The 26,100-nt window shown below is 40.2% G+C and overlaps 1 protein-coding gene across 1 annotated transcript in view; it reads right to left on the bottom strand.

Annotated features, from left to right (window-relative positions):
* CNTNAP5 (contactin associated protein family member 5) overlaps positions 1 to 26,100 on the bottom strand; it is a 232,003-nt gene that overhangs the window by 97,744 nt on the left and 108,159 nt on the right. Inside the window, exons 11-12 of the mRNA XM_035900233.1 lie at positions 21,271 to 21,377; positions 7,040 to 7,159 (exon numbers count right to left, since the gene is read on the bottom strand). Coding sequence (XP_035756126.1) covers positions 7,040 to 7,159; positions 21,271 to 21,377 — 227 coding nt within the window. The remainder of the gene's footprint in view (positions 1 to 7,039; positions 7,160 to 21,270; positions 21,378 to 26,100) is intronic.

The following is a 26,100-nucleotide window of genomic DNA, read 5'->3' as shown; positions in this document are numbered from 1 at the left end:
CCAATGGCACTGGCAGACTACACCTGCTGGTGTGCATTCCTCAGGGATTCCTGAGCCTGGAACTGTTCCCCATCTGTAAATCCTTCCTGGCAGTCAGTAGCTGGCACTAGGAAGGGATCACAGCCCTGGCTCCACAGACACGCTGCCCCAGCCCTGGCAAGAGGGAAGAGCTGGGTTCCCAACTCTCTTACACCTCAGGCATGAAGTTTTCTCCCTCCAAGCCTGTGATTCCAGTCATCTCTGTCAGAAGACTGACCATGCCAGGCAGTTCTGATGGATGAGAACGAGAAACCTTTTCTGCACCCTCATCCCCGATGTTGTGCTGAAGCCCAGAGATGGCAAACCATTATCCTACCAGCCTACTTATTGATGATTCTCCATTTCCATATTTCCTCTAATACAGGGTATCTACAACAAGCATTGAGAAATATTCCTCTCCAAAAAACTGAAGAGGCAGTCGCTGAACTACTTTGTGCAAAATGGACACTTCTCCACTGCGCTCCCACTCGCTGCACTTGTGACAATAGTGCAGTCTTCTCTGACTCAGTCTCCTTCATCTAAGGTGAGTTTTGAGGCACTCAACATAATTACTTTTCTGCTGTTTTATGTGCCTTGTGGTGGCTCAGGCATCTGCATGAGCCTGGCAGACAAGAAGCGGAGCCCGCGGGAGACCTGCCGGTCTTCAGATGCAGCACCAGGAGGCTGGGCAGGACACTTGCAGATTTCCAACATGGCACTAGACACCCGTGTCTGGGGCAAGGGGATCCTCCCCTTGTAACTGGGAAAGCTGGAGTGAACTTTCAGAGAGCCACAGCTTACCTCTAACTTCTGAGCACTGCAAGTGTGGCAGGAGAGTGATTAAGTTGCAGTGACCCTTCGTTAAAGTGTAAAGCCTAGAGGAAAATATCTACCATTACCTGCTTCTGTACTCAAACTTCCTCGGGGCCCCTCCTGCAAGCGTGACAGTGCAGAATCCCTGCAGGACTTCTGCTGTGATGCTCATCAGAAACACAATAATTTCGCTGAAAACAGCAAGGCAGCTGTTGACAGTGCAATGCCTTTGACATACTATAAGAACTAAAGGTTTTCCATTTTATACAATTCTGGAATACTTAATGAAAACTCAAACCAGAAATGTATAAATTGTCGGAACTACCAAATGTGCCAAATGACCTGTAGTGTTTGAGGAATGAACTGTAAATCTTTAATGACTGTCTTTAATCTAAACAGTAGTAATTTGTAAGGGCTTCCCATTCATTGTTTTCTCTGGTGATAAAGCCAATCACAGCTACAGGCAGTAAGGTGCAAGGCACACTCATTAAAAAAAAAAAAAAAAAACCACACACAAAAGGCACTCTAAAAACCTCCTTAGGAAGTTCAAAGCTGTAAAATCTTACATCTTACCTAGCTCATTCTGAGAATCTCAGGGAGTTTCGCCATTTAAGTTCTTGTTCCACAATTATGTAGTTGCAGGTAATAAAACCAGAATTAAGGGCACGACCTCCTCCTCCTCCCTCTCCTCTGTTATTGCCTCAGCCTGACTGGTGGCAGCCCTCCTTTCCATGTGAGAGTCTGCCAAGTCCACAGGAAATGTTTCAACCACAGGGTTGAATCACATGGTGACTTCTGTATCAGTGTATACAAAGTAAAAGGAGATGATTTCTTACGGAAAATGGATTAATAAATTATATAAGCAGATGAACTGAGATTCTTGTGGTGAAACAAAGGGAAGGGCGGATGCCATGGACAGTAATGCCACCAGTTCCATGATTACATTGTGAACATCAGTGGGGATCCCTACTGCAAGGACTGCCAGCTCTGCTTTGTAGACGTCTGTCTCTCCATTACTCCGATCTGCTCCTTGTTCACAGCAAAGTGAGTAAAGCTGAGCTGCTACAAATAGCTGACCAAATATAATACTGTAAGTAGGACTACTCAGACACTTCAGCTATGAACACAACTTGTATCCTCCTGAATTGAACCCTCCTTACATGCCATGGAATATATACTATATGGAAGAATAAAACCTGTACCGTTTTTAGCAGAATGAAAAAAAAGGCTAGAGGCAATTTATAAAAATATGCCAAGTATAGCTTTGGCAATCTACTTCACATCTTTTCAGAATCCCTTACTCTCTTTTTAGAATCCCTTACTTTGTCTGAGATTTAAGCACAGTTTCCACACAGTTTACCGAGACAGAGAAAACAAAGCTTTAACTTTTCTTGCATCCAAAAAATAGGAAATATTTGCATTTTGAGAGAAGCTTACAAAACAGAGATGATCCACAAGAAGAAGAGATATATTTTGTTCATTAATGATTTTTTTCATTATGGCAGTTTCAAAAGCAGACCTTGGACTAGGAGCAAGAGCTGGGATAAGGACTCATCTTTCCCCAATCTGTAGCCCTGTAGGAAAAAAAGGGGAAAAAAACCCCATCAAGCTGTTTGAGGACTGGACAAATATCTGGCCGAGACAAAATTAACCATTGATCTTGTCATGGTAATTTCTAAGCATTATTGATTTGATAGTCCAGGGTCTGCATACAGTAAAACAGCATCAGGAAAGAAGTACAGTGACAGAATGACTCAAGCGTATTGTAAGCAAATCTTTCAGATATGAAGGGTAAAAATTTAGTCCAGAAGAGATAAGGGAAGGTCATCACAAACACTTTCTACACAGGGCAGCACAACAAGTGCATAGATGTAAGATTGCATGTCTATAAACTTTGAATTGGAGAATATGATTATTAGCATTTAAGTAGTACTCAAGACAGACCAATAGATTTCTAAGCAGCAAGAGAAAAAGAATAAGCCTCACAATGGCGGAAAGACTGCCAGGCGAGAGGTTCAGAGGGTCCAGTAGCCATTTTCTGTACCGATTGTTATCAGGCACTTCAGTGGGAATCGAGGGTTAATTCAAGTGGGCTACACATCAAACAATCAGCCTACAGGGAAAATTTCTTTCCCAGTGCTAGTGGTTGTTCATTAGCCCAAAGCACAGCAGGATACATCCTCTGTGTGCTTTATACAAAAAGGTGTGGGTGCAGGGCACCATGGATGCTGGGAGAAGCCAGGTAAAGCAAGCAGAGCCTGTTAACATTCCCATGCAGATGGCCCTGGAAACAGATTGGCTCTGTTCCCATGCTGCTGAATGCAATCATCCCAAATTAACAAGCCCTTCACAGACCCACACAAATCCTCGTGGTGCCTCTCATAGCATCCATCTACATACCATCATGATTTGGGTGCATATGTGTGGTTCTCTTCCCTCGAACAGACACATTTGGAGTGGATTCCTCATTGTTCATTACAATTGATGAATTTCCCTGTGAAAGTGACTTTGTTTTGTGTCTGTAATGTATGTATAAGGTGAAGAAAACATTATGTTAATAAGGTGCTGTCTTTTTTTTATTTGTAAATCTAGTTTTGAGTTGTCTTTCGCTGTCATTGAACTCTGTTCATCCCTACAGGATGTAAGAAAATGCAAATGAACATCCCTTCTCTCAGTAAGGCCCATTCACTTTGGGTCTTCCCAATCTAAATAACCCTGGATTATTTACTTTTAACCTCTCTTTGTACAGACATCTATCTATGCCCTTAATTAGGTACACTACTGTTCCTGACAGCCTCCTATTTCAACAACATATTTTGGTTTTGCTAGAAATAAACAGTTTTCAAGATAAGAGCCTTCTGAAGTGCTTCACATACTCTTCCTTCTTCTTGACCAACTTAAATAATAGCATGTCATCTACAATTTTTGTCACCCTGCTTTTTCAGCCACTTCTCCAGACAGTGAATAAATACATTTATCCACTCTGGTATCAGCAGATAGCCTGTGACGCTATACTGTTAAATTTCTTGCCATGCTGAAAATTGGCTTTATAGTTTTTAATACTTTTTTCCTCCCTGCAAAATTTCCCTTCCCTTATTTCTCTCTCCCTCTTTGTCTTTGTGTGATTGTCCAATTCCCTCTCAACACACACAATCGCAATTTTCTGCTTTCCTCAGAACTTTTATTCAGCAGTGGACTGTTAAAGTTGACAGGCTGCAGAGAAATCACTGTGACCATAGAGGCAATAAATTAACTTGTAATATTGATACTTCCCATATCCACATCACATATTGGATGCCTATGAGCAGACACCAATATGTGAGAAAGCTGTTGTTAATCTGCCCTGATTAATAACTGGCTACAAACAAGATCCCTATCTGTTCGATTAAACAGGTAAAACTTAGAAAGAATTTTAAACAAATGAAAGTGAACATTAAGGAACACCACTGTTCTCTAAATGCAGTGATGCTGCTCATTTCTGATGATCTGATTCCTTCTTTGAATTCATCTTTCACAGATTCAAGGCACTGTAATTCCCAGAAGTCATTAGCTCACTGCACCTCTACTTTTAAAAGCAATAAATGAGTAATTTCCCCTGATTTTTCCATTCCACCTCCAAATTCTTCAGCCTGAACACGTTTTGAGCATAAAAAGGTTACCTCTTCTTGGACTGTATACAAAAAGAAGAACTGCCAGCCTGAGTAAAAGCAAAGCTTCATTTAGCCCAGGAGCCCGCCTCAGCCTTTGAAGGACAACAGATACCCAGGGAAACAAGGGAAGGCAAAAGGTTTTCCTGAAACTTGTTCCCATTTTCCTATGATCTTTGCCTCAGAGCTGCCTGAGCTGGGAGCTGCAACTAAACCTCCATGTTTAACTGCACCTTTGGAATCTATCAGCAAGATCAGGGCTTTTTCCAGCCTGTTTTTCCCCCCCTCTGTCGATACATTGGCATCCTGGATGTCCTGTGGTAACAAGTTTCAAGTTGAATTATTCATTGCATCAGGAAAAAGAAAACAAACAAACAAAACCTAAATCCTGCTATCTAATAATTTTACTGTCCCTTAGCTCCTGTATGATGAAAAAGAATCAATCCCGGCTTGCTTTCTCTGTGCCACACCTGATCTCCATACTTTCCTCTGACAGTTCCCTCCACCACCTTTTTAATTCGTTCCTCATACATGGAAGCCATCCACGCTGCTGATCACCTACACTTTTCCATTCACAGGAGCTGTGGTATGGATTTGTCACTGAACAATACCATTGACTTTTTGGTCTCTGTTCCTTGATGTTCCTAATATAATACCACAGAATTTCATTTTTTGACTTTCCGTGAATATCAATGCTTTCAGAAAACCATGCAGAAGTATTACCTGAAAAGAGTAACAAATTCAAAATCCATCCCCGTGTTCATAAAGTTATTTTTTCCATACTTTGCACTTAATCTATTACTGTAAACAATTTTTATCAGCATAACAATAAGGTATGTTCCCAGAGAGAAAAGAAGCTCGTGTTATTAAGGCACCCAAACCGTATTTAGATGACACAGAAACATAACCCAGTTGTACCTCAAGCTCTCTGGACAACTGTAAGACAGTAATTGCTTTCTGTGCCTCAGTCGTCTTTTATGCAATAGGAATAATACAGATACCTGTGACAAATGACCTTCCCCTGCCTCAAATGAGGCATCTAGAGGAAAAGAAGAAATACAAAAAAACTTTTCCAGCTAGGAAGTTCTGTCAGTTTTCCCCACCTCCACTTTTCTTGTAACCAAAATAAAATAAGAATGTCAGCAGGTTCATTACAGATAGAGAGAAGGTATATGCCTTCTGGATTTCTGCCAGATAAAATTTATTCGAGGAAAGCAGATGCTTTCTGCAAGGAGTTTGTCAAAAATCCTACTTCTTCAGCAGAGATAAAAAGCACTGATAATGTTTTCATCACACATATTTATATGATAAATAATAAAAATGAGCACATTTCCCATACTGGAGATCAAGGAAGGATATTCAAACAGGAAGGTGAAACTCTGTTTCAATTCTTACGAGATTCAACAACAGTGAAGGAGACGCATCTTATTAAATATTTGTTACACTTGAATAAAAAACACACTTAATAATTAACTGGTGTGCATTTAATTAACATAATGATTGCCCAATTAAATCAAAATGAAAATTTAATTTGAGACACTTTAAGTACAAGGAGATTAAGGATAAAATATGAATATCCTGAATTCTTAGTTTTTAGGACTGCATGTGGTGGTGATATGTGGCAAAGTAGCTCAACCAGAATTAGCAGTTTAGAAGGGGTAATAAAATATTCTTTCATCCACACCTGGCCACAGGAAGAAAAAAATGCCAAACAGAAGACAGTCTAGGAAATTTCCTCTCCATTTACAAAATAAAAAGCAGAAAGGATGCTCCACCATCTACCTCAATCCACAATATGGGCTATGTAATCTTTTCTCATACCCTTACATGACAGTCCTATATACAAAACAGGACCCATTTCAGGGGAGAATTTACTAATTTGAAACACTTTTTTATTTTAAAACTACAGAACTGTAAGGTTGAGAAGTCTCAACGAACAGGTCACCTTGCCAGGCTCTTGCTCCACTATCTGTCTCTTGGTGTCCTTCCTCCTAAGAGCATCATGCCTTCTCCTCCATACAGATACCCAGGACGATCAGGGTTTGTGTTCTCTGGGACATCAAAGGCAGCACACTCGTATGAGAGGTGGTATTCCTGCTTAAGTCAGACTGGAAGGGTTTACAGCTAGCTCAGTGCAAGGAGTTAATAATCATTCCCAGATCTAGTCTTCTAGTGAAGCAGAGAAACCATTCACACTTACAAAAGAAGGTTTGAATTCTAAGTTTCTACATCTTTAGTAAAAAATACAATCATCTCATTAAAAGTTATGATATTATGAAAAATACATCAGCAGTGCCCTTTAAAAGGCACAAATACCACTGTAAATACCACTTCGCAACAGTACAAGGTGAGTCCTTCAAACTTAAAGTTTAAAAATCACTTTTACGCGGATCCTATTTAAGGAAACACCTCAGAGTTGAACTTCAATTACTATCAGTTCTCTTTTTTGTCCCCACTACTGAGACACCCATGACTGTGGGGTCTTCTCAGAAGTACAATGAAAGACATGCCAATAACACTAGAGGCAACACAAAGCACCAAAGACAAGGTTAGGTCATTACCTGTTATATTGCAAAAAACACGGAGTGGTCCAAGTGGTCCACTTCCATCAGAATCGATGTAGAAGAAACCTGATGTCTTCCCTTGGTGTCGGTAAGCCTCACAAGATTGTTCATAGATAGCTTAAAAAGAGAGAGGTCGTATCACATAAACAAGGAGAAAACAGACAGACACGTTTTATACGTGAGCACTGCTTTAATCATTGTCATACCATGATCTGTTGGTTCACTGCTGATTAGCATGTGAAAGAGTATACTACATTGGACCTGAGTCCATGCTCAAAATTAGGCATGTATTTAACTACTTCCTTGAACTTAATATATTCTGGCTTTAAAGATATGTGTATCGGCCTTGTTGTGGATTAAAGTATGTAAATATCTAAGGAAATGGATGTGAATTTTCAAACGTCACCATCTAGTTATGGAGTGATACATATCTGCATCCACATAATGATATTTCAAAGACATACACACACACACACGTACATGATTTACTCTACGTAGGCATGTGCTCAAGCCTTGTTAATACAGATGAGTATTTTTGCCAGTCTTCAACATCCCTACAGGATACTGTTAACAGGTAACTCTAAGCCCCTACCAGTGTCTACTGCACAAGTGAAACCAAGCCATTGTTCCTTAGCAGAAAAGCTCAAGGTCAGATATGTCTCCATCCTGGGTGACAATTTTATGCTTTAGACCTTTTTTTATACAACCAACTCTTCCTCTCTGCTTATCAATAGTCTTCTTTTGCAGGATTAGCGCCCATGAAAATGCCAAGTGGTTAATAAAACAAGCACAGCAGGTCACCAAGAGCAAGAACAGGAGGAAAAACTCCCACAGGTCAGTGAGGTTCCTTGCATTTGAGGCATGCTTTCAGGCAAGATATTGTAACTTCACACAGGGCAAAGAGAAAACCTTTCCAGGGAGGCACTTATGAGGTATCAAAAAGTCACATGCATGATCCTGGATCTTGAATAGCAGCAACCTTAAATCTCCGTGCAGGAGGATTGATCTTTTTTCCATCTACTTAAACATTTACCTGATTATACTGACAAGGTTATTCTCTGTAACAGCTTATAATTGTTCAACTACTTGTCAGTAAATACAATAAAAAAACACAGGTTGACTTAACAGAGAGATCAAGACTTCCTTTTTTTCTTCCTATGGGACGGAGTTATTTGGAAGACACAGTAACGGAAATGCAAGCAAACAGAATTACCCCTAATCTTTAAGTAAGCTTTTGTGTGATACCCATAGCAGAACACACAGAAATGTATTTGGACATCATCTTTGGCTGCTGTGAGGCCAAATTCATCGTTTTCTTACCTCTTACTTTTAAGAGCACATTTAGCTACTATTGGCAAATTTGTACATCATTATACAGCAAACACTGGACTTACACAGATTGGGCAATACTCAGGGCAATTTGTGAATAACCCATTTGTTAGCCACTACAAATCTTTTTTTCCAAGCCCCTCACTCTTCAGGCAGCAGAGCAGTACAGTTAAACTCAATATGGCATAAGATCTGCTGTGTTGAGGTTGTAAATACAGCTGCAAAGTCCCCAGTGCCTTTCATCTGGAAAGAACTCAAGGAGGTTTGCATGCCGAGCACAGGGAGAGCACTTCCTCGGCGCTTCCGAAACGCAGCCCCAGCCTCTTTCCTCCTTCCCACTCCTGTGGACTCACATCCCTTCTTTCCCCTCGTTCCCAAAAGCAGTTTCTCTAGTGAAACAATTTTCAGAAAGGCTTAAATGGCCAGTCTGAAGTAGCTTTGTCGGACTGTTATTCTGAAGAATTCTCTAAGTTAGTTCATCACTCAGATTTTAATGAAATTTGAACATTTCTTCACTTCTGCCAACAAAATAGAATCACAGTTCTAGGGGCTCCGATCTCAAACTGGCTATGAATTAAGAGTCTCACCAGTCAATCACTTGTACCGCTCACCGAAATATGCTTTTCCCTTGTACACTGCTCTCCTGACCAGAGATTTTTAGCAGGCAGAACACCACTAAGTGCTAAATATGCACAGCATTACCCTTCCTGGAGTTAAGAAGCTGCTTAAGTTACTCAGCACCTGGTGAGACAGGGCTTTAATTAGAATCCATCCTATAATAAACAGAATTAAGAAAGCCTCCTCCTGACAGGCATTAGCCTGATGTAGAAAGCACTGTAGGAGTCCAGAAGATTTCTAAATTCCCCCTCCGATAGCTGGCCAAGAGTACATACTAAATGCAAATAAAATAAAATCGCTAAACCAGAACCTATTCTTCCACTATTCACAACCTGAGGGGCTAACAGAGTCCCTCAGGCGCAAAAGAGCTGACAAAAGCAACTGGGACATGGAGGGTCAGGAGAGAGACCGTAACAGGCGATTAAGTAAGCAATCAAGGAATCATGATTTGATCAATTTGCAAAGTTCTCAAACTGCAGTTCACTTAGTGAATTTGCTGTCATCATCATTACAGGACACTTTATCTTGTCTCATTAGGGATGCTGCAATTATGACAATTGCTTCCCCTGAATTGTTTGCTGAGTATTTTTGAAGACAAAGGATGGTGCAAGGGGTAGAGACATAAAACTAGGATGTTGTCAGTGACCAGGCACAGCTAGAAACTCTTCCTTCATCACAACCTTTTTCTTCCTAAGTGTTTTGCTGCTTCTTGACTGCCATTTTGGCTGGAGGCCAGATATACTTCTTTGAAATTAATAAGGAAAGATGTGAAGATTCAGCCATTAATAATGTAGGTAGATGCAAACAGAGATGATCTACTCATGTTTAGATGGCCCCTTTGTCACTGCAGCTTTGGAAAAAAAAGGCTGTATAGAGCTAGAAATCAGCCCAAGGGTGCTCAACTGGTATAAATCTGAAAGGATGCACAAGCTTCAGTGAAACCACAGAAGAAAATCCATCCTGGTAAGTTTTCCTTTTGGTTATACGAGAATTCCAGCAGTAAATACCAGAGAGTAGCAGAAGAAGTGGGAAAAGGCTGTAAAACTCAAGCTCTAGCACATAAAACATATTCTAACTATCATGATTTAGAGAAAAGTTGTTCTGGTGGACAGTTTATTTTGCAGCTGCATGCTGAAAGTTTTGCATGCCTGTATCTTAAGCATTTGGTACTGCATTCTTCTAGACTGGATGGGCTGTTGCTTTTAGTTCTCTTTTTTGCTGTTTTATGTTGTATAACGCATCAAGGAGAAAATTATATTTGTTTTCCAGTCACTGGCAGGTGCCCCCACAGACATTTCAAGTGCACCATCCATTCCAAGCTCTGCTCAACGTCTTTACAGGCTGAGCTGATTGCATATTTCAGAATAAAGTTATGCAATTCCATTTGCTGAGAAAGGGCCTATTACTCCAGTGACAACAACTTGAAGCTGTCTTTATGGTTCAATGAAAGACAAGATCTCTTTGCAGTCATTCTTCTCTTTATGCAATCAGAAATATCATACAAAAGTAAGAGCCAAACGAACAGTCAGCTGTGACTGTTAAGACCCCAGAGCCTTAACTTTGAAAACTGCCTTCAGATTTATGTTCCATTTTGTGCCAGACTTCTCTGATGGAGATGGAGATGTGGTCGTTTTGGGAACAGTAGGAAACCATTACTGTAGTTGTCATTTAAGAGTTACCAACAATTTATGCAATGTAACAGGGCCTCACTTCTAAAAAGCAAGTACCAAGTGTAATTATGGAACTGTTGACAAATGCATACATTTTAATGTCAAACAACGTTCGCAGTAATCACCCCTTTTTAATAAAGGAGGGGTATTCTTCAGTTCGTTCAGAGTAGAACCCATGAACAATTTTCAAACATTATTCTTAAATTTTTAAAAAACCCAACACACAAGCAAAAAATAATGATTTTTTTCCTTTGTGTAAAGCATTTTAACAGTGTTTATGCTTCCACTCCTTTGAGTTTGTTTTCAAATTTTAAAATGTTCATAAAAATGGGACCAAGGCAACAAAAATAATGTTCTTAATGGGCTGCTTATGCAAAGTTTGTTTTCCTATTAAAATGGTTAATCAAGCACTTTTTGAAAACATAATTTCAAAAATGAAACCTCTAAGTTGCCTTTTGTCTCAAAGAAGCAAAATCAGTTTTCCTTCTCTAACCCTCCCACATGTTTTTTGGATTAATTCTGACTTAAGCCAACCATTGAAGATAAAATGATAAGTTTCCAGCAACATTTGTTTCACTGAGACAGAACCACAGAAAATCAGAGTTTATGACTTTCAGCCCCTGCTGCGGTTCCTCAGGCCCTTCTGGGAATGAGCTGCATTGCCATGCAGCAATGGCACTGCCATTCCTGCAGGCAGTCAGGCTGAAGCTGTTTGCTTCACGGAGTTGCATTAGGCCGGTGCTTGCCGGAAAGAGATGTCAGCAGAGCACATGAACCCATGCTAACCCCCTGCAAGCATGGCTTGGACCTCACCGTCAGGTATGGCAGATAAAAGCTTTAGTGTAAACTACAGCACAAGGCAAAAAACAAAGGGTAAAAGGTGTCACAGGGGCAGACTTTGGCTGATGGGCTATTGCTGGAAACAGTGGCTGTTTCAGGAAGAGAAAACAAACATCTTGACTCCAAGGTCCCAGATTTAGTAAGGGAAAGGAGACATCAGAAATATCTGTTTTACTTAATCACAACAAGTCTGGATGTCTTTTATTGCCTTTTTGTTTCTTTTGTTTCTTTTTTTCCCCAGAATCACTTATAAGCTATAATATTGGACCCTGTGCTGACATTGTTGCAGTGCTCTTTAAGGAATTTTTTTAAAGGTTACTGCTGTGTTTCACAAAGAAATTTAAAATCCTCCCAGAGCAAGCTACTGAACCCAATGAAGCCTGAGAACCCCATTCTTCATGCCAAGAGCTGCTTCCCTAAGTACTGTATGTGCTCCTGCCTACTGCTAGGATGAGACGTGCTGATGGTGTTCAGCATGGTGACATGCACAACACTGACAGAGTTCAAGATACCTATCTCTCAACCACTTATAGTCTTCTCTGAAACACAGATACCCAATTTCTCCATCAGGTATCTCTTTCAGCATTAAGTATCTCAAATTAAACTAGCTTTTCAGATCAACAACTCATCCCATCAGAGCATTCATTTTGAACACTGCTTTACTCACTGATCATAATGGCCACCTTTTCCTTTAGTTCTCACTTCTTATCTTCCCAGCTGCTTAAGAAATGGTTTGTCAAACTTTGATCAGCATTTATAAAATAAACACTTTATCCCCAGTCAGATCAACATCACCCAATTCTACATGTTCTCTTGTATCTTCTGGAATATAAAGATTCCTAACCTCAAAAACCAAAATTATGGATCTGAAGCACACACATCCCATAATTTTTTCAAGCCACACACACTACATCCCCACAGAAGAATCCAAGCAAAACTATAAACATGCACTTTGATTGATCAAGGTTCAAGCTATAAAGCCATGATTCAGACTTGAAAGGCATTAAGAGATTTTAATGTCATTACAATAACCTATTTTGACCTTCTGTGTAAAATCAACTACAGAATTTCATTTTCTAGTTCCTCCACCAAGACCCTTCTGGCTGGTCAGCCAGAGCACACACAGTAGCTCTCTGCACCCTGCAGTCAGGTCTGCCAGGGCTGGGGCCCCTCTCAGCTTGGCTCTGCTATTGAAACTTCAGCCTTGATTCAATACGCTGTGAGAACCTAACAAGTTTTAAATACGAGCAATTTCATTAGTGTTCGGCTCTCTGAAGTATCTTGAACCTGTTAATCCAACTGTTTTAACTGCAGTCCTTAAACCAGAAGAGATTGTACCCCTGCCATAGCTGAAATTTTCAACAGCACGTGGCTGAGCACAAACATTTGCAAGGTCAAACTTCCACTGTTTCCAGTAAAACATCTTTTTATTCTGTTTTTCACTGACTACCTGTTACTATATTGACATTTGGCTTCCAAACTTGCTTTTGCCAGGTTCACTTGCAGTCTCCATGGTAGCCTTCGCTAAACACATGCTTACTGCTGCATTGTGGAGCTCCCTGGCAGATAAGCCTTTAGCTGGCCTTGGTTTTCCTAAGTACTTAACAACTCTGTTTCCTTTGCCCCCATGTTCCTAACTTATAAAACCTCTCCTCTCTGTCAGACCACTTTTATTTCTTTTTTTTTTTCACCTCCAGCTTTATTTCAGCTAAAAAAAAAAAAAAAAAAAAAAAAGAAAAAAAAAAAGATGACTCTTCTTTGTGCAAAGACTTGAATTTCTTCAAATACTCCCCAGGGAGCAATATATTTAAAGCTCCCTCTCTTCAATGGATGAATAAACTTGTTATTCACCCAGTAAGATGCACCCCTTACCCATATTTAAAATGGTTCTGGCTGTTGGACTCATTGCAGAGGTTATAGTGATACCCAGACTTCGATTTTACTACTGGGAGACCAGGCAACATAAACCTCTCTCCCCTCCACCCAGCAGTGCCTTACTGGCATAGATACAACCACGAGCATAAACTCCAATCAAAAGCAATTTGTTTGGTTCACCTTTTTTATCAGAGGACTCCATGCTTTTCAAATTTAACGGACACCAAGATATCTTTCCTCAAAAAATAAAGTTAATTAAAAGTAAACCTTAAAATTCCCGATTTCTTTCCTACTGTACTTCCGATGACTTTGGAAACAGATTGCCCACATTTCATTGCAAATACTCTGAGCTGAAGATTCAGAATTTGAGCTGTACTAGTTATGATTACCAAAATGAATCCTGTAGTATTGCTGTTTCTAGATTGGATTCTCATAATCTAATAAAAGTAGCTGATAATTTTCAATTTCTCAGAGGGAGATAACATTTTATGGTGACATAATAAATGAAATACATTAAAGAGACCTAAAAAACTTTACTTTTTTATTTCATTGGCAGGTGCTGACACTGTCCACTCCCCAGCTAAAACGTGGCACTGAGATGAACCTTGATTTTACCACCTCTAACAATTGCACAGTCATGAAAAATTGTAGGCGGAACACTTACTGCCAGACTGTTTGGTTCTCCTTTCACTGCTTTGTAATTCTTTGCATCTTAGATGCAAAGAGCAATAATAACCTATATAATAATAATTATTACTGGATTCTGAGGTGAAAACTTATGTACTGGTTAGACTGGAAAGGCCAATGAGAGCTGGGAATCCTGTCAGGATCTGCAACCAGCCCTGGACTGACCTTGGACAAATTGATGCACACAAATGCCGACACAGACAGAATTAAGCATTGTCACCAAAACACTCAGCTCCTGCAGGCAGCTTGGCGATGACTGTTTCACCCTCTGCTTGTATATTCCTAAAGCCTGACACATTTGTTCTTACAGACTTGGAGTAACGAAGTGTTCAATCAAGGGTTTTTCTAAATAACAAATAAAGCAATATGTAACGGGAGGTCTCTTCTCTTCTCATTCCAACAGCAGAGGGATTAGTACAGGCAATGAACTCTGGGAATGATCGTCATTCTCACCCTTATAATACAATTGTCTTGTTAAATGCCAGAAAATGAAATCTGTACTCTCGAAAACTGCATTTTGACAGCTCTGCTGTTGACAGACTAATGCAGTCTCCGCTGTGATGTGCCTGGACGACAGATGGCTTATTTTTCCCTTTTAAAATATGTACTTACTCATCTGATAAAGAATGCGTTATTTCCATAGACAGCTTTAAAATTACTTTTACCACAATGTCACCTAAATGGCTGTTCGGGAGGGATCCTTCCATTACACTTGGGGATTAGACAGTTTCCTACCATCCAAGCTAAGGCTCCCCCTGGCCAAGGCACGCAAGGTCACGTCAGCCCGTCCTCCCCTGCCGCTTCCCCGCTGAGGTTTGAAGGCGGCTGTGTCAGTCACGTACCCCAGCGGCCCCTGCCCGGCACTGCTGCAGGGTGACCTGCAAGTCCTGCTGCCGCAAGAAAGCAGCCAGGGAGACCTACACCATTTGAAGAGCAGTATTGGAGGGAAAGGAGAAATCAAAGACTTGAAGGACGCTGTGCGAAGTGTGGTATTTCAGCCTTGCTCTTGAAAGTACTGGCGTCCCTGCGGTGATGGTCACACCTGACACAGGCAGGCTTCTAAAGGGATTGAGTTTGTCCCCCACGTGCTCTGTTCTGCAGTAAAGCCCCAAAGTGGGATATTCTCTGCATTATTTATAAGGAAAAGTCAGGCAAAGGGAAAAACTTTTTTTTAAATGAACACCACCGAGAAATGCAGATGTAGAGTTTACAGATACAAGAACTGAAGGGAAAGCATTAATAAGACAGTAACTTATTACAAAGTAAACAATGAAAATTCATATTCCAGAGGCATGGTATGAGCAAAAAATATGCAGGAACACCAAGTACAGGACTGAAGGCTTGATATGAATATTAAACGTGTTTTGTTTAGTCAAAGAACACCAAGATGTTTAAGTACACGTGGAAAAAACCCCATTCCAAGAATCTCAGACAGGAAAACTGGCTACTCAGGACACGCAAATTACCTGACCAGATTCACTGTTAGACATCTGGCAAACTAAAACTCTCTGAACCTGATTTGCCCAGCCACCAAACTGTGTACGCATCTTGGAACATCGGAGAATTACCAAATCCATGGCTGGCACTTTAAGATGCAGCTCCAGTACTGCTAATGATCTGGCTGAAGCTGTATTAAGCTATTCAGATCAAAAATGATATATGCAGTAAGCATATTAATATTAAAAAATACATTTTCAAAGCCTGAAGTTATGTTACGTTTATGTCATATCAACCACTATGTGACATTTCCATTATTGGATGGATCTTTCCTCCAGCAATTACCTAGGCCAATAAGACACATGCCTGTATGTGCAAGATAGATCACACACCAAAGCAAATATCCAGAATTGAATTACATTCTGTTAATTATCACCTTGCAAAGCTTTGGGACATGTTGACATCCCCAGAACATGAAGAATAAAACCATTATTTTATATTTCTCATCATCATTTATATCAATGTTCAGCACTCTTTGGAATAAAATAATGCACCCAAGACTAAAGGCCATCTGAAAACTATCTTATATAAAAATAATAGAAACACAGAAGGGGAAGATGAGGCTTTCTAAGGGACTAACATAACTCATAGAAAGAGGAGATTGCTAACCATTACCTTGCAATAAAGTTATAAAATTCTGTATCTCAGGGCCATTTTACACTGGTCTACTGCTTTCACTATCACATGATAATTACAAGGAGAATTAATAGTATGAGAGAGATGACTACACAGGTTTTAAACTATGACTTTTCAATTAAAATATTTTGTATATATATGCATCTGTAATTTCTCCCCCTCTGTTTTTCTCTCTATATATACCTATAATTCTGATCTAGCTTCAGTTGGCTACTGTATGTCTAAGCTAAGACAGCCTCCCTCTGTAGATGACAGACACTGGCATGTTTCAGAGGTGGCCCATGAACTTACCACGGACACCTTATCTCACAGTGAGATTGGTCAAGTTCTGGAAATAGCTCACACTCTGTTATATATACAGAGAGAGCAGACTATTATCTTAGATTAGATGTCACAGTATCAGACAACAAAAAATAGAGGAGTGGAATCCCACCCAGGCCTTTTTCTCAAGCTGTGTACTAACATCAGTGTTCCTATCTAAAAGAAGAAAACAGAAAACAAAACATTACGTTATTATCTATTTTGCTATGGTTCACACATGTGACTCCATAAAGGATCCTCCCCTATCTATCTGAATTATATCAGACTGCTCCAGTACCTGATGGATCAGTAGGCTATCCACCACACTGTAGAAATGGGGAAAGTATCTATCGTTAAAAAGGCTTCAGCTGAGCTAATCTTCCAACGTATTCAAATGCAAGCTGTGTGAAGCACATTTAAAAGATAAACCAAAAAGCAAACCCATGAATTTTACAGACTCGAAATAATATTGTATCCTCAAAGCACTGTCTTACCTACAGATCAGCTCAAGTAGCAGTAAGCAAACAGTAGCTTCAAAGGAAAGAATCCATACCATCTCAGTAGACAATGTAGATCACCCCCCCCGCCCCCAATATACCTGCAAACTGGATCTTATTCCCAACAGAGGTGGATAAACTAAGGCACAACAAAACTCATAAATGAGTAAAAAGTTACCTCACCTACCATTGTCTTAATATCCTGTGGGGTTATTCCATGATTCCTAGTTTCCCCAAACTGCGGGCAGTGAAATGGGTACCCAGGGACAGTCAGCACAAGTGCTACATTTCCCATCAAATTGCATGTCCACATGCATGTGTGACAGCAAGGCACCAGCACATGCTTTGGAGTTTCACAGCTACAGACAGTACAGAGATGAAAACATAACTGCTCATAAGTGCTGTGACCAGCCAGCAAGAAGGTATGAATTGCACTGGAAGCTGGAATGATGAGAGGTAAATCCAAATCCTCTTTCCCCATTGGAAGGAAAAAAAAAAAAGCCAACAACAACAACAAAAAAACCCAAACCCCAAAAGACTTGGAAGGTATTGATAATATTCCACATGTGGTAGCTTGTGAAGGAGGATTAACTGTTACTAAACAGAAAAATGGACTTATGCATCAGGCAATAAGCTTTGCAAGAAAGAAACAACCTGTTAGAAAACATTCAGGCTCTTCCCATATGTTAATGAAACCCAGAAAACACCAATGGGTTTTAGCACTATTTTACTTATATTTACAGCTAAGTTCAGCGAAGAGGAGGAGAACAGAAGCAGGACCAGATGAGACTTCAGGGTGAAACTTGTCTGCCACAGAACTGCTATTTAATGGGACATGACCCTACACCCTTTCAGTGGTGGACCTTCATCTGGATCAGGTAGATTGCCACACCTCCTGTGACAGTGTAGGAGCTTGCAGGATCAGAAGGGGTTTTGAGTGAGCAGAAGGATACCTGAGGTCTGCAGAAAACTGACTGCCTATAGGAAGATTATATTAAGGCCATGTCTAGACCCAGCTAGTTCTTTATACGTATCTTGAGAAGTGCACTTTTGCTTCACCCACACATCTTGAATTTCAACTATACCCATTTTCAGTCATGACAGACACAATCCCATCCCACCTATCTGATGTGGTCATGCAAACATTGTCCCAGCTGTGTCTTCTATCAACTTACTGTTCTGCCCTGCCACTGTCTAATTCCCCTCTGCTGCATCAGGTGCAAACTATTTATCTTTGCTTTTCAGGGCATGTTTCCAACCCATCTACCTGTCATGACTCTGGCATTTGCCCTGTCAAAAATGTCAAACTTCTCTCGCCATAGCCTTATATTTTTCAAACAAGCACATTATTGCTTTCTCCCATGTCACTCCTTCATGCTGGTGAGCATTCAATTTCTTCCTCTTTTTAACCTTTACCTTATGACTCTTTGCCTACAAGAAAGCCTAGCAATAATTATATACCTGGTAGGCTGAAACTGCCACCTATGATGTTGACGGAGACTTTCTGGCACTCCATCACCACCTGCGCCAGTGTGTTTTTTCCCCCTCAGAAACTTAACTGCAAACTCTTTGGAGCAGGGGTACTCTGTATTGGTAGCTGTTCCTCACAGCAGGATCCAGTGTGGTCCATGAATATTTGGAAGAAACCAGTAAGATTGCTTATGTATCAACTACAAAATGTATTCCAACACTTTACAGATGATGGCAGTGAGTTAAGGACAATGTATCTTCAGGTCTCAGTGCTTAAAATGGTAAGGTCTCCCAGTCCAAGCTGGTAAAACATAAATCAATGAATTCTGGTTTGCAGACTCACGTCATGAATTTCTTCCAGAAAGCATGGCAAGGAATGGATCTTATGTTGTTCAACCAGTGGGACCCACCTCTGATGAACATCACACCAAAAAGAGGCAAACACCACGCTGGCAACTCAGACAGAAAAGAAACCCAGCTGACAACGAAACTACTCACACTGTATTTGACTTGCAGCAGATTGCCAGCTAAATCTTTCCACTCTTGCTGCATGGACTTGGGTCTGAAGGGCAGTTTAATAAAAGAAATAGCCTCTCTAAGGCGGGAAAAGTTCAATTTCAGGCCTGTCAGCCTCAGTGTTCTAGTAAAAATCAAAATCTGTTAAGATAATGTTTCAAACCTTAAGAAATTAGATGTTTTACTTTGTTAGAACCACACTGAATTACATGGCTGGAAGAGCTGCCTGTGCATTGAGGATATTCTGGTTATGCTGTGATCAGATCTGCGGCTTTCATTCACCTGCTATGAGGTACTCCTGTACATCAGCCACTATCAGCTGAAAGCGATAACGTCTCTTGTTCCGCAGGTTTCTTATCAACAGTCTGCATTTGCCCACCGGCTTTGAAATGGTTTCATCGCACATTTCAAGCACATGAATGCATTTCTCCAGACTAATGCTGCTGTTTATCAGCGTTGCTTGGCTTACAGGGCAGCTGGCTCCACAATCTAGCTGGAATCAAATTAGCTGTTGATAATGTGGCTGTAAATAAGCTGAGCAGCTGAATAGCTATACATCACACGTGTGCGCAGCTTGATCTGCTGGAAAGTCTTAAAACAAGATCTTCCTGAGAAACTTTTCAGAGTAGTTTTTTTATCAGCAAACCTTAAATAACTGCAGCTATGTATGGTGCCTTTGAGAGCGCAGACATGAGCTCACAGAAGCAGGAGGCTGCACTAGCTCCATGCAAACTTCTATGGGGAAAAGTAGCCATGAACCAGTCCTCTCCAGTAACGAGATGGTCTCCTTTGGACACCGGTCACACTGAGCTGGCACAGACATAGTAAGCCTCAGGCCCTGAGCTAATATGACAGTGCAGATGTAGCCCAGAGGTTAGCATCCCTAATCGCCTTTGACAGTCTATAGCAGCAGGCCTCTTCCTTCCCCAAGGAGCTTCTCCCTTCTCACCAACCAATTTGGCCATCTAGTTGTGTACCAGCCATCTGCTGGTGTAAATACTCTACTATGACCTCAATCACTGCATGTACTCTGGGTTGGGTTTGGAGGTTTCAAAGAGGGGTAATGCCTTTCAGAACAACAAAAAAATTGGACAAAAAGTAAATCCTCTTTTCAAAGCTATGAGCTCAGCATTTTTCTTCCCATCCTTCATCTGGCTTGGCATGATTTCTGCACCAAACCCTTAGCTCCCTTTGTGCTTACAATGTAGAGTTCAGGTGATGTATCTATGAATAGACCTCTCAACAGCCTCTCCCCCTTCAGCTGCAGACCCCACACCACAAATGATTTCACCATTAATTAGCAAACCATTAAAGTCTGCAGACTTACAGTACAGTTGCCAATATTCTCAACTTCAAACCACTAAGTACTTTTTCTTCTCTTCTGCTTTTTAGCTTAACAGGGAAAAAAATGCATCTCTCACCAATCTCATCCTATCTGCGGTCCAAGTGCTCATCAAATACCTGGAGTGATTATGGCTGTATTCCTGGAATTGATATCCTTATTCACTCTTTTTTTTTTCCTCTTTATTTCCAGTCAAAGAACAGGAAGTTTACCTTCATTTTCTAACTGCTTTCCCTTTCAGTCAGCTGTATAAAAAAAGGCTTTATTTTGGCTGCCCAAAATAAATAAATTCTCTATTTTAATTAGAATTCCCAGCACGCTATGCCTTTATGGTTTGATACTTTTTTTTAAACCTTTAAAATACCTTAATACTCTTTTTGCTGTGGATTTCAGTAGCTGAATGCTTCATGTACTGCCACTGTTTCAGATGTGTATCCTTGTTCATAGCAGCAGCCCGAATAATAATTCAGCAAAATTCCAAAATTATAAACTGTTGAAAACTGGGTTCTTGCAATATGAACTTTCAGGTAATCTAAAACCAAAGGCAGCCATGGTGCCAAAACTGATGTACAGCCCCAAACACACATTAAAATCACCCAGCTCAGCCCAGCTAAATTCAACTAAATGTCTAATGACCAATGCATCTACGATGTGTATGTAACATAAATGAAATTAAGATTCTCCAAATCAAAGTATAATGTGAGAAAAAAAAATGTGGAAAAATAGGTAAAATAATCTGGCTTTGTTTTCTCCAAAATATTTATCAAGAAACATGCATATTTGCAAATGGATCCCTGGGCATTCCCAGCCCAATTCTTGACCTGTTCAAACCATGTCAGGACACATTGCACATTATTATACAATATGACCTCTCACAAAGCTCTTCTCTGGTTTATGTGCACCTTGACATACCAGCTGTAGTAGAAACACGGTATGTGTGGGTTTACTTACAGTTGTGACAGGTAGCTCCCTTGTAGCCTGTATCATTACAATTGCAGTAAAAGGTGGTCCAGGACTGAGAACATTTTCCTCCATGTTCACAGTAGTTGGGTAAACATCTAATTGGAGACAGTTTTAAAAAAATGCAATTACTTATAAACATTTCTGTAAAAATAACGTGCTGGAAAAAATAATTATAAAACTGTCTCGACTCCTCATTCAGGCAGGAGTTTTTTCCTAGGGCTGAATCACTGTATAATACCTGAAATAATTACTTATTCCTCTGATCTACGATTCACTTCAAATACAAGCACTGAAGACAACAACATTTAACGTACCCAGCAAGTAGGTAAAGATCATTCTCAATAAAAACATCCCACTTGTCCTCCACTTGTTAGCAGGTAAAGTGTCACAGACTTTCTGAGCACAGAGAAGGACAAGTAACAGGTGAAAATGCTGTTGAAATCTTGTTTCAGAGGAGAATCCCCTGTTCTCTGATTAAACAGGCATCATTGTTATCAAAATTAGGCTGAGTTGCATTTGTGGTAACACAAAGAGCATGAAAATCTCAAAGTGAGAGGAAAAATATGCTTCAGTTATGAGTTCTGCACTCTCCTTTCCCTCATTTTAGTTGGTATGCCTCTAAAGCATTATTGTGAAGCAAATTATTAAAAGAAAGAGGCACAACAGCATGAGGCTTGGGAAGTGAACAGAAACAAAAGCTGTGGGAGACAAATTCAATCTCCAGGACAAGGAGTGAATGCTGATCTGAACTATGCTGGTGTAAACACAGGCAGCGCATGGGAGTTACACCAGCCTAAATAGAAACAGAGGTTGTTCCATTGTTTGCTTTTGCTTTCCTTTTATTTTTTTTTCCTGTGTATTAGATAATGTCTTTTACACTGTATGTTTGACTTTTGAAAAATGAGTAACTTGTTTATACCACTGATTCAATTGCAATGGGTGGGTGGATAAAAAACAGGCAATCAATTTATCTTTTACACACCAGCACTCCATTAGGGTTTGCTTTGGTGTAAATTGAGCTTCAAACCCCTTTTTATGGCCCAGATCTGTCAGTGGTGTTAGTGGTGAAGTCACTGCTGCTACGTAGATTTGTACTAGCTGAAGGCATGATTTTATTGTGGTGCATCTCATCCTTAGGAAACGTCTGTGCATTTAAGTGCACATATCGACTTTAACTGTGGGTTTCACTCTGTTCCTTCTAGAATCCTTACAATTAAAACATATTCCATGCGTGCAAGCAGAAAACCTGTATGTCACCAATGGCTATCATCTTCACCAGCCTCCTGAGCCCCACCAGCCAAGCAGTCATCAACTTACTTGAGTCCAGGGCTGTTTAGAGCAGCCAGACAGTGACAAGCCCAAAGAAACCTGTCCCTGCAGAGAGGTCTGTCAGACTGACCTCTTGTCCCCAATACGCTGGATGCAAGTACATGCACACATACATACACTCATCTGTGTAAGCATGAGTCTGAGATTTGTTCTAGAACTCAGGTTTACTTGATTACTATTTATACCACAGTACATAAAATTATAAAGATCATATAAAATATTAATATGAAAGATTAATTATTTTTATTAATGCTTAATTATTATAGTAATTATTTATTATTCAAATACTAGAGGCACAAAGAATTCAAGAAGTATGCTATTTATAACTATCTGTAACATCTTTTAAAACAATTATAAGATATATTGGTCTCATAAAAATCATTATTATGGCTTCTATTAATCATTGGGCTGAAATACAAAATGGAGAAAGAGAACAGGAAATGCATGCCTGGTTTTCCTGCTCACCAGGGAGCTTTCCTAAGTGCTGCAGAGAACATTTTTTTCAGACAAAGGGGATGGCCAAAACTGTTGGTTTTGACCCATTCTTACAAGGCAAGAAGTTTGAGAAGGGATGAGATTTTGGCTTTTAATGGCATGCTGGGAAGTCATCGAACAGAGCCTAACACCCTGCTGGTACAGTGACAGCCCAGTCCGCGCCTCTGCCATTACATCTGGTCTTGGCAGCGGTGAAGAGAGATTTAGAGGCTTTGGGTCAATGCTGAAGAAAGAGCAGCCACCGGGATGGCACAAGCAGGACTGGCTGGTGCGTGATCTGCACCCAGCTACGCTCTGCAGGACCACACGAGCTCCCTCGAACCAGCAAGTCCCCAACAGCTTCGTCCCAGAGGCTGCAGAAGCACAGTGGTTCAACAGCTCTATGGTGATATATATGAATTCTGCCCATAAGAGCAGACTTGCTCATATTCATGCTTTGGTCGTGCCTGCCCTTGCCCTCAGCATATCGCCTTTACTTTTACTTGCAATTTGGTGATAAAAATTCATTTATGTGACCTGTACAGCTGCAGTAGTTATATTCATATCACAGGGGTGCTGGCAACAAGAAATATCTGTTGTTAATAAAGCTCTTTGGAGAGGTAAAAAGAACAGTACTGTGTTATTATCGTAATTTACATCATCAGTGTAATGGACAAATATGCTTTCGGCCTATTTTAAGCTACCTTTTATTAAATAACCCAATGCAGTAGAGCTAATTACTAGTCATTTGTGGTTTGCCAAAGGCCCATATCAGAGGCTTGGCCACGTTTATTCCCTTAAAACAGTTTCCTTTTAAAGATTTTACAAAGTTGAAGGTCACTCCTCATTTCTACTTGTCTTACAAACGCAGACACTTTTTCTTCCCCCAACAACGCACAAAACAGAGTCAAACTAGACATATAAGCTTTTAATGATATTCATAAACTCCAAATTAAACCTTTTTTATTCCTTAAATTTTTTGCTTTAATTAGCACCAACCGCATTGGTCTTGTTTTTGGTCAGATATCTAACCCTTCTAAGCTTACGAAACAAATTTCTTTGCAACTCTAATAATGACCATAATCCCATTCTAGCTGAGCAGTTGTATCTTCATTAGAAGCAAAATTTATCCTAATTGTCACAGAACTCAAAATTAAGAAATAGCTATGATTAAAATTAATCAAGGCATGGCTAAATCACAGGTTGTTCCATTTGCTAACTCTCCTGAATCCTCATGTTGAAGGATTTAAATACAAGCAATTTAAAATATAAATTAATATTTTCATTCTAGTAGGATCAAGCAATTTTAGCAAAAAATGAAGTGGTATCACAGAAGGTTTCGGTCCTGGTTTAACCCCAGCTGGCAACTAAGCACCACGCAGCTGCTCGCTCACTAACCCCCTACCCCCTGTGGGATGGAGGCAAGAATCGGGGAAAAAAGTAAAACACGTGGGTTGAGATAAAGGCAGTTTAATAGAACAGCAGAGGAAAAAAAAAACCAAACCAAAACAAGCGATGCACAATGCAACTGCTCACCACCCACTGACAGATGCCCAGCCCATTCCTGGGCAGCAATCGCTGCCCTCCGGCCAGCTCCCCCCAGTTTATGCACTGAGCATGCCGTCACACGGTATGGAATATCCCTTTGGGCAGCTGGGGTCAGCTGTCCTGGCTGTGCCCCCTCCCAGCTTCTTGTGCACCTGGCAGAGCAGGGGAAGATGAAAAGTCCTTGACCAATGTAAGCACTGCTCAGCAACAACTAAACCGTCAGTGAGTTAATCAACATTCTTCTGGTACTAAATCCAACACAGTGCACTATGCCAGCTACTAGGAAGAAAATTAACTCTGTCTCAGCTGAAACCAGGACAGTTTCAGAGATAAAAACTTGCAGCAGCAGGCCCTGACCTATTTTGCAATTGAAATGAACAAACAAATCAACTCAATTTTTGCAAGTATAGTAAATGGGACACTTTGAAATTTAATGATTTGCCTAAGACAGTTTTTGACAGACCAGAGACTCTGATCTTCCAGATTCCAAATTAATTCATAGAATATATCATGGTGAATGAACCTTATAAAAAAAATAAATGAAGCAAATAAAATTTTCCCTCCTTCAGCCAAGCTGGAAAACACACACCTTAGCCATCTAAGTGAGCAATATAGCAGAGCCTGCACAAAAGCATTCACTGTCCTCAGATGAAACATTCACCTCCAAAACTGTATGCGTGCTTCCTTTGAATTCAAAGGACAAACTGCATAGACATTAGAGGGCAAGATTTGGCCCTTTGATAGGCATGATGAAGAAATAACAATGACAAAATGACTTGAGCGGGAAGGCTGAAGGAGTTCTACACATTTGATGTTACACTTGACTGGGAATAAACCCAGTACTTTCAATAAGCACCTCTCAGATTTTGTTGTAGTCAGCACAACACATCCTGCCTGCACCACTCTCTATTCTCCCTAACTAAAGAGAGAAAAAAAGAGAACCATCAGACAGAGAAAGAAAAAAGGAGCACACACCCTCAACATTAAGACTGTCCATATGCATCTTTTTTGAGACAACCACTAAGTCCCTAAAACTCAACAATGCCATAAAAAGAAAACACATGACATTTAGAAGTTTTTCTATCAAGAAAGCATTTGCCTAAGTCTTATCTCAAATGCATTTTATTTCAGCATGTTTTCTTATTTATGAGTGGCAGCTATTTCATGTATAATTAACAAAATATAACATTAACAGGGATGACTTCAGGCATGCATGTATGATGAAACTCATGGTGTTACTGTAATAGCCTATATCTTGCTTCAGTAAAATGGTGCCTTTCCACTAAACTCAATGGATTGAGGCCAACTGCAACAGCGTGGATTTTTGCTCTGCTGAGCTGTAAATCTGTGAAATTCCTTGCCAAAGGTTATTTTGGATATAAGAAATGGGTTCAAGGTGAGACTAGGCAAGCGTTTTGAAGAGAAATCCACCAATCTTACTATGTAGACAACATATAACCACTTCAG

This window comes from Egretta garzetta, unplaced genomic scaffold (genome assembly GCF_000687185.1).
Source record: "Egretta garzetta isolate BGI_Z169 unplaced genomic scaffold, ASM68718v1 scaffold48, whole genome shotgun sequence".
In the NCBI taxonomy this organism is placed as follows: domain Eukaryota; kingdom Metazoa; phylum Chordata; class Aves; order Pelecaniformes; family Ardeidae; genus Egretta; species Egretta garzetta.
Note: the sequence above shows the minus strand (reverse complement) of the source record. Positions and strands in the feature narration are given on the sequence as shown.